This window comes from Leptodactylus fuscus, chromosome 7 (assembly GCF_031893055.1).
Source record: "Leptodactylus fuscus isolate aLepFus1 chromosome 7, aLepFus1.hap2, whole genome shotgun sequence".
Lineage (NCBI taxonomy): Eukaryota > Metazoa > Chordata > Amphibia > Anura > Leptodactylidae > Leptodactylus > Leptodactylus fuscus.
The window spans coordinates 487831-502791 of NC_134271.1; the positions used below are offsets into that span (position 1 = coordinate 487831).

Here is a 14961-nt window from a genome sequence, read left to right on the forward strand (position 1 = left end):
CGTGGCCAGACAGTCGCTCATTTGCAGACGACATTTTCCCATGAAGCCCTGCCTGAAAGATAAATCACTGTACGGCGACTGAGGACTGGCACCCCCTGCCTCGCCGGACATGGGAATTTACAGGGAAGGCGCATATTGAAAACCACTTGGACACAATAGGAGAGTACTCAGGATTTGTCGGATTAAACGGATGGGGGGTATGTTGGGGGGCGGGTTCTGTCCAGCAAAAAAGAAAAGTGTATACAAATAGTTAAACCGATCACTTTTTTGTAACGATAACTGTTTGAAACAAAAGATGTTGTGTGCGCCCCCAGATCCACGGGACTCCTGTACCCCTACAGATAGCGACCCATAGATTCGTTTTTGGGTCCATATTTGGAGAACATTCATTCTAATAATAAGCTGTACCTGGAAATACGTAAAACCTCAAGTCCACAGAAGCGATAAAATCCTACAGAAGTGTCAGCGGACAGTCCAGATATTATATATGCCCTATATAGCGCCTTCAGCTTCTGTGGTGCTGTACAATGTGGTGCAAAATAGGTAAAAATAGGAAGAAAACAAGAAGAAACTGAAGGACACAAGAGTCTGCAATCTAAAGCTACATCCCGTGTGGGGGCACCATAGGGTACATACCTGCTGGGGGTCCCCTGCACACAAGCCCATGATAATAGATAGAAAATACAGGAGAGAGGGCAGCATGGTGACGGACGGGCGAAATGTGATGAGGATGGATCCCTGGGTTTATATAGCCGGAGAAGGGAGGGAGACGGTGTGGGGTGACGACATGGCGAGCGCTGATATGGAACATGATGAGAGCGACCGCCTAACAACTCACCGCTACATACAGACTTGTTTTCTCTCTTGTATTTTCAGTTGAACCAAAGCCAAGAAACTCATAGGATGAGGCTGATAAACAAGGAAAATGGGGGCACGACCCAAAGGGCTGGGAGCGGCACAACGGACTGACTGCCTGAGGAGCTAAAACCCTTTTATTGGGGCTTATGGCGATTTATTAAAGGGGGTTTCAGCAGAAAATAAAAAAAAGTTCTCAAAAGTGAAGCCGACCTCTCCGATTCCCGGCTGCTTCTATTCCAACATTGCCCAGATGGTCTGAACAAGAAGGAAGTGTCCTGCAAGTGAGGGTCAGCCAAACCCCCTAACCAGGACCCCCAGCAATCAGCGGTCATCTGCTTGGATGAACCCAGAATCCAACCCCCCAAATACAGAACCCAGGGTCCAGCCCCCCAAATACAGAACCCAGGGTCCAGCCCCCCAAATACAGAACCCAGGGTCCAGCCCCCCAAATACAGAACCCAGGGTCCAGCCCCCCAAATACAGAACCCAGGGTCCAGCCCCCCAAATACAGAACCCAGGGTCCAGCCCCCAAATACAGAACCCAGGGTCCAGCCCACCAAATACAGAACCCAGGGTCCAGCCCACCAAATACAGAACCCAGGGTCCAGCCCACCAAATACAGAACCCAGGGTCCAGCCCACCAAATACAGAACCCAGGGTCCAGCCCACCAAATACAGAACCCAGGGTCCAGCCCACCAAATACAGAACCTAAGAGCCAGACCCCAAATACAGAACCTAAGAGCCAGTCCCCAAATACAGAACCCAGAATCCAGCCCCCCAAATACAGAACCTAAGAGCCAGACCCCAAATACAGAACCTAAGAGCCAGACCCCAAATACAGAACCCAGGGTCCAGCCCCCCAAATACAGAACCCAGGGTCCAGCCCACCAAATACAGAACCCAGGGTCCAGCCCACCAAATACAGAACCCAGGGTCCAGCCCACCAAATACAGAACCCAGGGTCCAGCCCCCCAAATACAGAACCCAGGGTCCAGCCCCCCAAATACAGAACCCAGGGTCCAGCCCACCAAATACAGAACCTAAGAGCCAGACCCCAAATACAGAACCCAGGGTCCAGACCCCCAAATACAGAACCTAAGAGCCAGACCCCAAATGCAGAACCCAGGGTCCAGCCCCCAAATACAGAACCCAGGGTCCAGCCTCCCAAACACAGAACCCAGGGTCCAGCCCCCCAAATACAGAACCCAGGGTCCAGCCCACCAAATACAGAACCCAGGGTCCAGCCCACCAAATACAGAACCTAAGAGCCAGTCCCCAAATACAGAACCTAAGAGCCAGACCCCAAATACAGAACCTAAGAGCCAGTCCCCAAATACAGAACCCAGAATCCAGCCCCCCAAATACAGAACCTAAGAGCCAGACCCCAAATACAGAACCTAAGAGCCAGCCCCAAATACAGAACCTAAGAGCCAGACCCCAAATACAGAACCCAGGGTCCAGCCCCCCAAATACAGAACCTAAGAGCCAGACCCCAAATACAGAACCTAAGAGCCAGTCCCCAAATACAGAACCCAGAATCCAGCCCCCCAAATACAGAACCTAAGAGCGAGACCCCAAATACAGAACCTAAGAGCCAGACCCCAAATACAGAACCCAGGGTCCAGCCCCCCAAATACAGAACCTAAGAGCCAGACCCCAAATACAGAACCCAGGGTCCAGCCCCCCAAATACAGAAACCAGGGTCCAGCCCCCCAAATACAGAACCTAAGAGCCAGACCCCAAATACAGAACCCAGGGTCCAGCCCACCAAATACAGAACCCAGGGTCCAGCCCACCAAATACAGAACCTAAGAGCCAGTCCCCAAATACAGAACCTAAGAGCCAGACCCCAAATACAGAACCTAAGAGCCAGTCCCCAAATACAGAACCCAGAATCCAGCCCCCCAAATACAGAACCTAAGAGCCAGACCCCAAATACAGAACCTAAGAGCCAGCCCCAAATACAGAACCTAAGAGCCAGACCCCAAATACAGAACCCAGGGTCCAGCCCCCCAAATACAGAACCTAAGAGCCAGACCCCAAATACAGAACCTAAGAGCCAGTCCCCAAATACAGAACCCAGAATCCAGCCCCCCAAATACAGAACCTAAGAGCGAGACCCCAAATACAGAACCTAAGAGCCAGACCCCAAATACAGAACCCAGGGTCCAGCCCCCCAAATACAGAACCTAAGAGCCAGACCCCAAATACAGAACCCAGGGTCCAGCCCCCCAAATACAGAAACCAGGGTCCAGCCCCCCAAATACAGAACCTAAGAGCCAGACCCCAAATACAGAACCCAGGGTCCAGCCCCCCAAATACAGAACCTAAGAGCCAGACCCCAAATACAGAACCCAGGGTCCAGCCCCCCAAATACAGAACCCAGGGTCCAGCCCCCCAAATACAGAAACCAGGGTCCAGCCCCCCAAATACAGAACCTAAGAGCCAGACCCCAAATACAGAACCTAAGAGCCAGTCCCCAAATACAGAACCCAGGGTCCAGCCCACCAAATACAGAACCTAAGAGCCAGTCCCCAAATACAGAACCTAAGAGCCAGTCCCCAAATACAGAACCCAGGGTCCAGCCCCCCAAATACAGAACCTAAGAGCCAGCCCCCCAAATACAGAACCCAGAATCCAGCCCCCCAAATACAGAACCCAGGGTCCAGCCCCCCAAATACAGAACCTAAGAGCCAGACCCCAAATACAGAACCCAGGGTCCAGCCCCCCAAATACAGAACCCAGGGTCCAGCCCCCCAAATACAGAAACCAGGGTCCAGCCCCCCAAATACAGAACCTAAGAGCCAGACCCCAAATACAGAACCTAAGAGCCAGACCCCAAATACAGAACCCAGGGTCCAGCCCCCCAAATACAGAACCTAAGAGCCAGTCCCCAAATACAGAACCCAGGGTCCAGCCCACCAAATACAGAACCTAAGAGCCAGTCCCCAAATACAGAACCTAAGAGCCAGTCCCCAAATACAGAACCCAGGGTCCAGCCCCCCAAATACAGAACCCAGGGTCCAGCCCACCAAATACAGAACCCAGGGTCCAGCCCACCAAATACAGAACCCAGGGTCCAGCCCAGCAAATACAGAACCCAGGGTCCAGCCCCCCAAATACAGAACCCAGGGTCCAGCCCCCCAAATACAGAACCCAGGGTCCAGCCCACCAAATACAGAACCTAAGAGCCAGACCCCAAATACAGAACCCAGGGTCCAGACCCCCAAATACAGAACCTAAGAGCCAGACCCCAAATACAGAACCCAGGGTCCAGCCCCCCAAATACAGAACCCAGGGTCCAGCCTCCCAAATACAGAACCCAGGGTCCAGCCCCCCAAATACAGAACCCAGGGTCCAGCCCACCAAATACAGAACCCAGGGTCCAGCCCACCAAATACAGAACCTAAGAGCCAGTCCCCAAATACAGAACCTAAGAGCCAGACCCCAAATACAGAACCTAAGAGCCAGTCCCCAAATACAGAACCCAGAATCCAGCCCCCCAAATACAGAACCTAAGAGCCAGACCCCAAATACAGAACCTAAGAGCCAGCCCCAAATACAGAACCTAAGAGCCAGTCCCCAAATACAGAACCTAAGAGCCAGTCCCCAAATACAGAACCCAGGGTCCAGCCCCCCAAATACAGAACCTAAGAGCCAGTCCCCAAATACAGAACCCAGAATCCAGCCCCCCAAATACAGAACCTAAGAGCGAGACCCCAAATACAGAACCTAAGAGCCAGACCCCAAATACAGAACCCAGGGTCCAGCCCCCCAAATACAGAACCTAAGAGCCAGACCCCAAATACAGAACCCAGGGTCCAGCCCCCCAAATACAGAAACCAGGGTCCAGCCCCCCAAATACAGAACCTAAGAGCCAGACCCCAAATACAGAACCCAGGGTCCAGCCCCCCAAATACAGAACCTAAGAGCCAGACCCCAAATACAGAACCCAGGGTCCAGCCCCCCAAATACAGAACCCAGGGTCCAGCCCCCCAAATACAGAAACCAGGGTCCAGCCCCCCAAATACAGAACCTAAGAGCCAGACCCCAAATACAGAACCTAAGAGCCAGTCCCCAAATACAGAACCCAGGGTCCAGCCCACCAAATACAGAACCTAAGAGCCAGTCCCCAAATACAGAACCTAAGAGCCAGTCCCCAAATACAGAACCCAGGGTCCAGCCCCCCAAATACAGAACCTAAGAGCCAGCCCCCCAAATACAGAACCCAGAATCCAGCCCCCCAAATACAGAACCCAGGGTCCAGCCCCCCAAATACAGAACCTAAGAGCCAGACCCCAAATACAGAACCCAGGGTCCAGCCCCCCAAATACAGAACCCAGGGTCCAGCCCCCCAAATACAGAAACCAGGGTCCAGCCCCCCAAATACAGAACCTAAGAGCCAGACCCCAAATACAGAACCTAAGAGCCAGACCCCAAATACAGAACCCAGGGTCCAGCCCCCCAAATACAGAACCTAAGAGCCAGTCCCCAAATACAGAACCCAGGGTCCAGCCCACCAAATACAGAACCTAAGAGCCAGTCCCCAAATACAGAACCTAAGAGCCAGTCCCCAAATACAGAACCCAGGGTCCAGCCCCCCAAATACAGAACCTAAGAGCCAGCCCCCCAAATACAGAACCCAGAATCCAGCCCCCCAAATACAGAACCCAGGGTCCAGACCCCAAATACAGAACCTAAGAGCCAGACCCCAAATACAGAACCCAGGGTCCAGCCCACCAAATACAGAACCCAGGGTCCAGCCCCCCAAATACAGAACCCAGGGTCCAGCCCACCAAATACAGAACCTAAGAGCCAGTCCCCAAATACAGAACCCAGGGTCCAGTCCCCCAAATACAGAACCTAAGAGCCACTCCCCAAATACAGAACCCAGGGTCCAGCCCCCCAAATACAGAACCCAGGGTCCAGCCCACCAAATACAGAACCCAGAATCCAGCCCCCCAAATACAGAACCTAAGAGCCAGTCCCCAAATACAGAACCCAGGGTCCAGCCCCCCAAATACAGAACCTAAGAGCCAGTCCCCAAATACAGAACCTAAGAGCCAGTCCCCAAATACAGAACCCAGGGTCCCGCCCACCAAATACAGAACCTAAGAGCCAGTCCCCAAATACAGAACCTAAGAGCCAGTCCCCAAATACAGAACCTAAGAGACAGTCCCCAAATACAGAACCCAGGGTCCAGCCCACCAAATACAGAACCTAAGAGACAGTCCCCAAATACAGAACCCAGGGTCCAGCCCACCAAATACAGAACCTAAGAGCCAGTCCCCAAATACAGGACCCAGAATCCAGCCCCCCAAATACAGAACCCAGAATCCAGCCCCCAAAATACAGAACCTAAGAGCCAGTCCCCAAATACAGAACCCAGGGTCCAGCCCCCCAAATACAGAACCTAAGAGCCAGTCCCCAAATACAGAACCTAAGAGACAGTCCCCAAATACAGAACCCAGGGTCCAGCCCACCAAATACAGAACCTAAGAGACAGTCCCCAAATACAGAACCCAGGGTCCAGCCCACCAAATACAGAACCTAAGAGCCAGTCCCCAAATACAGGACCCAGAATCCAGCCCCCCAAATACAGAACCCAGAATCCAGCCCCCAAAATACAGAACCTAAGAGCCAGTCCCCAAATACAGAACCCAGGGTCCAGCCCCCCAAATACAGAACCTAAGAGCCAGTCCCCAAATACAGAACCCAGGGTCCAGACCCCCAAATAAGTACAGACCCAGGATCCGGTCCCCCAAATACACACCCTAAGAGTCAGCCCCTCCAAATACAGAGCCTAAGAGCCAGCCCCCCAAATAAACACAGACCAAGCTCCACTAAATTTACATTGTGTGAATATTCTCTTTGATACAACAGGATCTAGAGAAGACTGGAGACCCCATTATTGTGGGGGTCACAGGTCAGGAGACCCATAAATCTTTGCTCCCAGTATCTTCCTAATACTACCACATGTATCCCACCCATATACTGCCACATTTATCCCACCTATATACTGCCACATTTATCCCACCTATATACTGCCACATTTATCCCACCTATATACTGCCACATTTATCCCACCCATATACTGCCACATGTATCCCATCTATATACTGCCACATTTATCCCACCCATATACTGCCACATGTATCCCATCTATATACTGCCACATTTATCTCACCCATATACTGCCACATTTATCTCACCCAGATACTGCCACATTTATCTCACCTATATACTGCCACATTTATCCCACCCATATACTGCCACATGTATCCCACCCATATACTGCCACATTTATCCCACCCATATACTGCCACATTTATCTCACCCATATACTGCCACATTTATCTCACCTATATACTGCCACATGTATCCCACCCATATACTGCCACATTTATCCCACCCATATACTGCCACATTTATCCCACCCATATACTGCCACATTTATCCCACCCATATACTGCCACATTTATCTCACCTATATACTGCCACATGTATCCCATCTATATACTGCCACATGTATCCCATCTATATACTGCCACATTTATCTCACCTACATACTGCCACATGTATCCCACCCATATACTGCCACATTTATCCCACCCATATACTGCCACATTTATCCCACCCATATACTGCCACATTTATCCCACCCATATACTGCCACATGTATCCCATCTATATACTGCCACATTTATCTCACCCATATACTGCCACATTTATCTCACCCATATACTGCCACATTTATCTCACCCATATACTGCCACATTTATCCCACCCATATACTGCCACATTTATCTCACCTATATACTGCCACATTTATCCCACCCATATACTGCCACATGTATCCCATCTATATACTGCCACATTTATCTCACCTATATACTGCCACATTTATCTCACCCATATACTGCCACATTTATCCCACCCATATACTGCCACATTTATCCCACCCATATACTGCCACATTTATCCCACCCATATACTGCCACATGTATCCCATCTATATACTGCCACATTTATCCCACCCATATACTGCCACATGTATCCCATCTATATACTGCCACATTTATCTCACCCATATACTGCCACATGTATCCCATCTATATACTGCCACATTTATCTCACCCATATACTGCCACATTTATCCCACCAATATATACTGCCACATTTATCCCACCCATATACTGCCACATTTATCTCACCCATATACTGCCACATTTATCCCACCCATATACTGCCACATTTATCTCACCCATATACTGCCACATTTATCCCACCCATATACTGCCACATTTATCCCACCCATATACTGCCACATTTATCCCACCCATATACTGCCACATGTATCCCATCTATATACTGCCACATTTATCCCACCCATATACTGCCACATGTATCCCATCTATATACTGCCACATTTATCTCACCCATATACTGCCACATGTATCCCATCTATATACTGCCACATTTATCCCACCCATATACTGCCACATTTATCCCACCCATATACTGCCACATTTATCCCACCCATATACTGCCACATTTATCCCACCCATATACTGCCACATTTATCTCACCCATATACTGCCACATTTATCCCACCCATATACTGCCACATTTATCCCACCCATATACTGCCACATTTATCTCACCCATATACTGCCACATTTATCTCACCTATATACTGCCACATTTATCCCACCCATATACTGCCACATGTATCCCATCTATATACTGCCACATTTATCTCACCTATATACTGCCACATTTATCTCACCCATATACTGCCACATGTATCCCACCCATATACTGCCACATTTATCCCACCCATATACTGCCACATTTATCCCACCCATATACTGCCACATTTATCTCACCCATATACTGCCACATTTATCTCACCCATATACTGCCACATTTATCTCACCCAGATACTGCCACATTTATCTCACCTATATACTGCCACATTTATCCCACCCATATACTGCCACATGTATCCCACCCATATACTGCCACATTTATCCCACCCATATACTGCCACATTTATCTCACCCATATACTGCCACATTTATCTCACCTATATACTGCCACATGTATCCCACCCATATACTGCCACATTTATCCCACCCATATACTGCCACATTTATCCCACCCATATACTGCCACATTTATCCCACCCATATACTGCCACATTTATCTCACCTATATACTGCCACATGTATCCCATCTATATACTGCCACATGTATCCCATCTATATACTGCCACATTTATCTCACCTACATACTGCCACATGTATCCCACCCATATACTGCCACATTTATCCCACCCATATACTGCCACATTTATCCCACCCATATACTGCCACATTTATCCCACCCATATACTGCCACATGTATCCCATCTATATACTGCCACATTTATCTCACCCATATACTGCCACATTTATCTCACCCATATACTGCCACATTTATCTCACCCATATACTGCCACATTTATCCCACCCATATACTGCCACATTTATCTCACCTATATACTGCCACATTTATCCCACCCATATACTGCCACATGTATCCCATCTATATACTGCCACATTTATCTCACCTATATACTGCCACATTTATCTCACCCATATACTGCCACATTTATCCCACCCATATACTGCCACATTTATCCCACCCATATACTGCCACATTTATCCCACCCATATACTGCCACATGTATCCCATCTATATACTGCCACATTTATCCCACCCATATACTGCCACATGTATCCCATCTATATACTGCCACATTTATCTCACCCATATACTGCCACATGTATCCCATCTATATACTGCCACATTTATCTCACCCATATACTGCCACATTTATCCCACCCATATACTGCCACATTTATCCCACCCATATACTGCCACATTTATCTCACCCATATACTGCCACATTTATCCCACCCATATACTGCCACATTTATCTCACCCATATACTGCCACATTTATCCCACCCATATACTGCCACATTTATCCCACCCATATACTGCCACATTTATCCCACCCATATACTGCCACATGTATCCCATCTATATACTGCCACATTTATCCCACCCATATACTGCCACATGTATCCCATCTATATACTGCCACATTTATCTCACCCATATACTGCCACATGTATCCCATCTATATACTGCCACATTTATCCCACCCATATACTGCCACATTTATCCCACCCATATACTGCCACATTTATCCCACCCATATACTGCCACATTTATCCCACCCATATACTGCCACATTTATCTCACCCATATACTGCCACATTTATCCCACCCATATACTGCCACATTTATCCCACCCATATACTGCCACATTTATCTCACCCATATACTGCCACATTTATCTCACCTATATACTGCCACATTTATCCCACCCATATACTGCCACATGTATCCCATCTATATACTGCCACATTTATCTCACCTATATACTGCCACATTTATCTCACCCATATACTGCCACATGTATCCCACCCATATACTGCCACATTTATCCCACCCATATACTGCCACATTTATCCCACCCATATACTGCTACATTTATCTCACCCATATACTGCCACATTTATCCCACCCATATACTGCCACATTTATCCCACCCATATACTGCCACATGTATCCCATCTATATACTGCCACATTTATCTCACCCATATACTGCCACATTTATCTCACCCATATACTGCCACATTTATCTCACCTATATACTGCCACATTTATCCCACCCATATACTGCCACATTTATCCCACCCATATACTGCCACATGTATCCCATCTATATACTGCCACATTTATCTCACCTATATACTGCCACATTTATCCCACCTATATACTGCCACATGTATCCCATCTATATACTGCCACATTTATCCCACCCATATACTGCCACATTTATCCCACCTATATACTGCCACATGTATCCCATCTATATACTGCCACATTTATCCCACCTATATACTGCCACATTTATCCCACCTATATACTGCCACATGTATCCCACCCATATACTGCCACATTTATCTCACCTATATACTGCCACATTTATCCCACCCATATACTGCCACATTTATCCCACCAATATACTGCCACATGTATCCCACCCATATACTGCCACATTTATCCCACCTATATACTGCCACATGTATCCCACCCATATACTGCCACATTTATCTCACCTATATACTGCCACATTTATCCCACCCATATACTGCCACATGTATCCCATTGATATACTGCCACATGTATCCCATCTATATACTGCCACATTTATCCCACCTATATACTGCCACATGTATCCCATTGATATACTGCCACATTTATCCCACCCATATACTGCCACATTTATCCCACCCATATACTGCCACATTTATCCCACCTATATACTGCCACATTTATCCCACCTATATACTGCCACATTTATCTCACCTATATACTGCCACATTTATCCCACCTATATACTGCCACATGTATCCCACCTATATACTGCCACATTTATCCCACCTATATACTGCCACATTTATCCCACCTATATACTGCCACATTTATCCCACCCATATACTGCCACATGTATCCCACCCATATACTGCCACATTTATCCCACCCATATACTGCCACATTTATCCCACCCATATACTGCCACATGTATCCCACCCATATACTGCCACATTTATCTCACCTATATACTGCCACATTTATCGTGCACACGTACGGCTTCTGTTTGTCCTTCTATTTTTTCTGGAGCCAAAGACAGCGACAAACATCGAAATACTTTTAAAAAATGGGTGTGAAAAGGGATCAACCAACACACACATACATACACACATACATACATATACATACTTACATACACACATACATACGCACATACATATATACACACATACTTACATACACACATACTTACATAAACACATACATACATACACACACATATACATACACACATACATACATACACACGCATACATACATACACACATACACACGCACATACATATACACACATACATACGCACATACATACATACACACGCATACATACATACACACACACATACACACGCACATACATACACATACACACATACATACACACACACACGTTGGAAACAGATGTGTGAATGAGGCCGTAGCTAGAGAAGGTATATAGCTATAGTCTATAGCAGTGGTTCTTATCCGGGGTTCCATCGCACCCTAGGCCCTATGCCCGGTTCATTTTGTGTCCCAGTAATAGAACATACACCTATGTCTTGAATTTGGAAATAAATCATATTTGATTTATGACTAAAGAAGGGTTTGGTGAATGTGCAGAGGAGACTGGTGGGGTCGGGACCTCAAACAAGGTTAAGAACCAGTGGTCTATAGATAGCATGCCGCAGAGAATGGAGCGGCTGTCATGTGGCAGCTTCTCCAGCCTGTCCTGAATGCGATGGTCATTACTAGTAATGGAGGACAGCCGCTGTACTATTATAATGATCTAGTCCCCCCAGAATACAGGTGACTACCAGTGAATGAGAGAGACCCGGGGGTCGGAGGACCCCCTTATCCTGCTGACATGGCTGCTGGAGATGTCCCAATGACTCTGAGTATGAGAGGAGTCTTCTGACTGGTCAGCGGGTTGACTATGGCTAGGCCCGCTGCTAACAAGCCAGACAGGTAATAAAGATAAAACTTTTCTGCTCCTTCAGTATCCTTAAAATTTAGCTTTTAATTTTCCATCTAAAGACAAGCCGGTGACAGTGACGAGGCGCTACAGTGTGACCCATGGCGGACTGGCTGACGCGTTTCTGGGCTTAGCTGGTGACAGTGACGAGGCGCTACAGTGTGACCCATGGCGGACTGGCTGACGCGTTTCTGGGCTTAGCCGGTGACAGTGACGAGGCGCTACCGTGTGACCCATGGCGGACTGGCTGACGCGTTTCTGGGCTTAGCCGGTGACAGTGAAGAGGCGCTACAGCGTGACCCATGGCGGACTGCTGACGCGTTTCTGGGCTTAGCCGGTGACAGTGACGAGGCGCTACAGTGTGACCCATGGCGGACTGGCTGACGCGTTTCTGGGCTTAGCCGGTGACAGTGACAAGGCGCTACAGCGTGACCCATGGCGGACTGGCTGACGCGTTTCTGGGCTTAGCCGGTGACAGTGACAAGGCGCTACAGTGTGACCCATGGCGGACTGGCTGACGCGTTTCTGGGCTTAGCCGGTGACAGTGACAAGGCGCTACAGTGTTACCCATGGCGGACTGGCTGACGCGTTTCTGGGCTTAGCCGGTGACAGTGACGAGGCGCTACAGCGTGACCCATGGCGGACTAGCTGACGCGTTTCTGGGCTTAGCTGGTGACAGTGACGAGGCGCTACAGCGTGACCCATGGCGGACTGGCTGACGCGTTTCTGGGCTTAGCTGGTGACAGTGACGAGGTGCTACAGCGTGACCCATGGCGGACTGGCTGACGCGTTTCTGGGCTTAGCTGGTGACAGTGACGAGGCGCTACAGTGTGACCCATGGCGGACTGGCTGACGCGTTTCTGGGCTTAGCCGGTGACAGTGACGAGGCGCTACCGTGTGACCCATGGCGGACTGGCTGACGCGTTTCTGGGCTTAGCCGGTGACAGTGAAGAGGCGCTACAGCGTGACCCATGGCGGACTGCTGACGCGTTTCTGGGCTTAGCCGGTGACAGTGACGAGGCGCTACAGTGTGACCCATGGCGGACTGGCTGACGCGTTTCTGGGCTTAGCCGGTGACAGTGACAAGGCGCTACAGCGTGACCCATGGCGGACTGGCTGACGCGTTTCTGGGCTTAGCCGGTGACAGTGACAAGGCGCTACAGTGTGACCCATGGCGGACTGGCTGACGCGTTTCTGGGCTTAGCCGGTGACAGTGACAAGGCGCTACAGTGTTACCCATGGCGGACTGGCTGACGCGTTTCTGGGCTTAGCTGGTGACAGTGACGAGGCGCTACAGTGTGACCCATGGCGGACTGGCTGACGCGTTTCTGGGCTTAGCCGGTGACAGTGACGAGGCGCTACCGTGTGACCCATGGCGGACTGGCTGACGCGTTTCTGGGCTTAGCCGGTGACAGTGAAGAGGCGCTACAGCGTGACCCATGGCGGACTGGCTGACGCGTTTCTGGGCTTAGCCGGTGACAGTGACGAGGCGCTACAGTGTTACCCATGGCGGACTGGCTGACGCGTTTCTGGGCTTAGCCGGTGACAGTGACAAGGCGCTACAGTGTTACCCATGGCGGACTGGCTGACGCGTTTCTGGGCTTAGCCGGTGACAGTGACGAGGCGCTACCGTGTGACCCATGGCGGACTGGCTGACGCGTTTCTGGGCTTAGCCGGTGACAGTGACAAGGCGCTACAGTGTTACCCATGGCGGACTGGCTGACGCGTTTCTGGGCTTAGCCGGTGACAGTGACGAGGCGCTACCGTGTGACCCATGGCGGACTGGCTGACACGTTTCTGGGCTTAGCCGGTGACAGTGACGAGGCGCTACAGTGTTACCCATGGCGGACTGGCTGACGCGTTTCTGGGCTTAGCCGGTGACAGTGACGAGGCGCTACCGTGTGACCCATGGCGGACTGGCTGACGTGTTTCTGGGCTTCTAACCCCTTAATCATAGCTAGGATTCATGAAGGAGCGCGGAGCAGACAAGTTCTTTCTTACCTGTTTGGCCCTCAGCCGTGTGAGCCCGGAGTCTTGTGGCCGCGCACCCTGAAGATCCTGCTGATACATGTGCTGAGCTACAGGCTTCTCTTTGTATTGCTAACAAGCCATCTTACTCAGTATTATCAGGCAGGTTGTGGTTGCTTCGTGTCTCAGGCCATAGTCACATGGCTCAGCTGTGTTCATTAGAATGTAATACCACACACAAGCTGTGTATAACTGGGGCGCTGTTTCTGGATAAAACTTTACCCCCCCCCCCCCCCCCCCCAGTACTCAGGCCCATGGTCACTCACAGCCTGGCTCTCTTGCCAGTATCCAAAATGGCGTCACCTCAGACAACAGTCAGCAGCGTTCTGCCTGGTCACGTGACTTCCG

The 14961-nt window shown here is 49.6% G+C and overlaps 1 protein-coding gene across 2 annotated transcripts in view; it reads right to left on the reverse strand.

Moving 5' to 3' along the window:
• The window catches only part of LOC142214388 (embryonic protein UVS.2-like), a 54179-nt gene extending 39294 nt beyond the window's left edge, over window positions 1–14885 (reverse strand). For both annotated transcript variants that reach the window (XM_075283332.1, XM_075283331.1), the window contains exon 1: window positions 14587–14885. In XM_075283332.1, coding sequence (XP_075139433.1) covers window positions 14587–14655 — 69 coding nt within the window. In that variant the 5' untranslated portion in view covers window positions 14656–14885. The remainder of the gene's footprint in view (window positions 1–14586) is intronic.
• Between the last annotated feature and the right edge of the window lie 76 nt (window positions 14886–14961).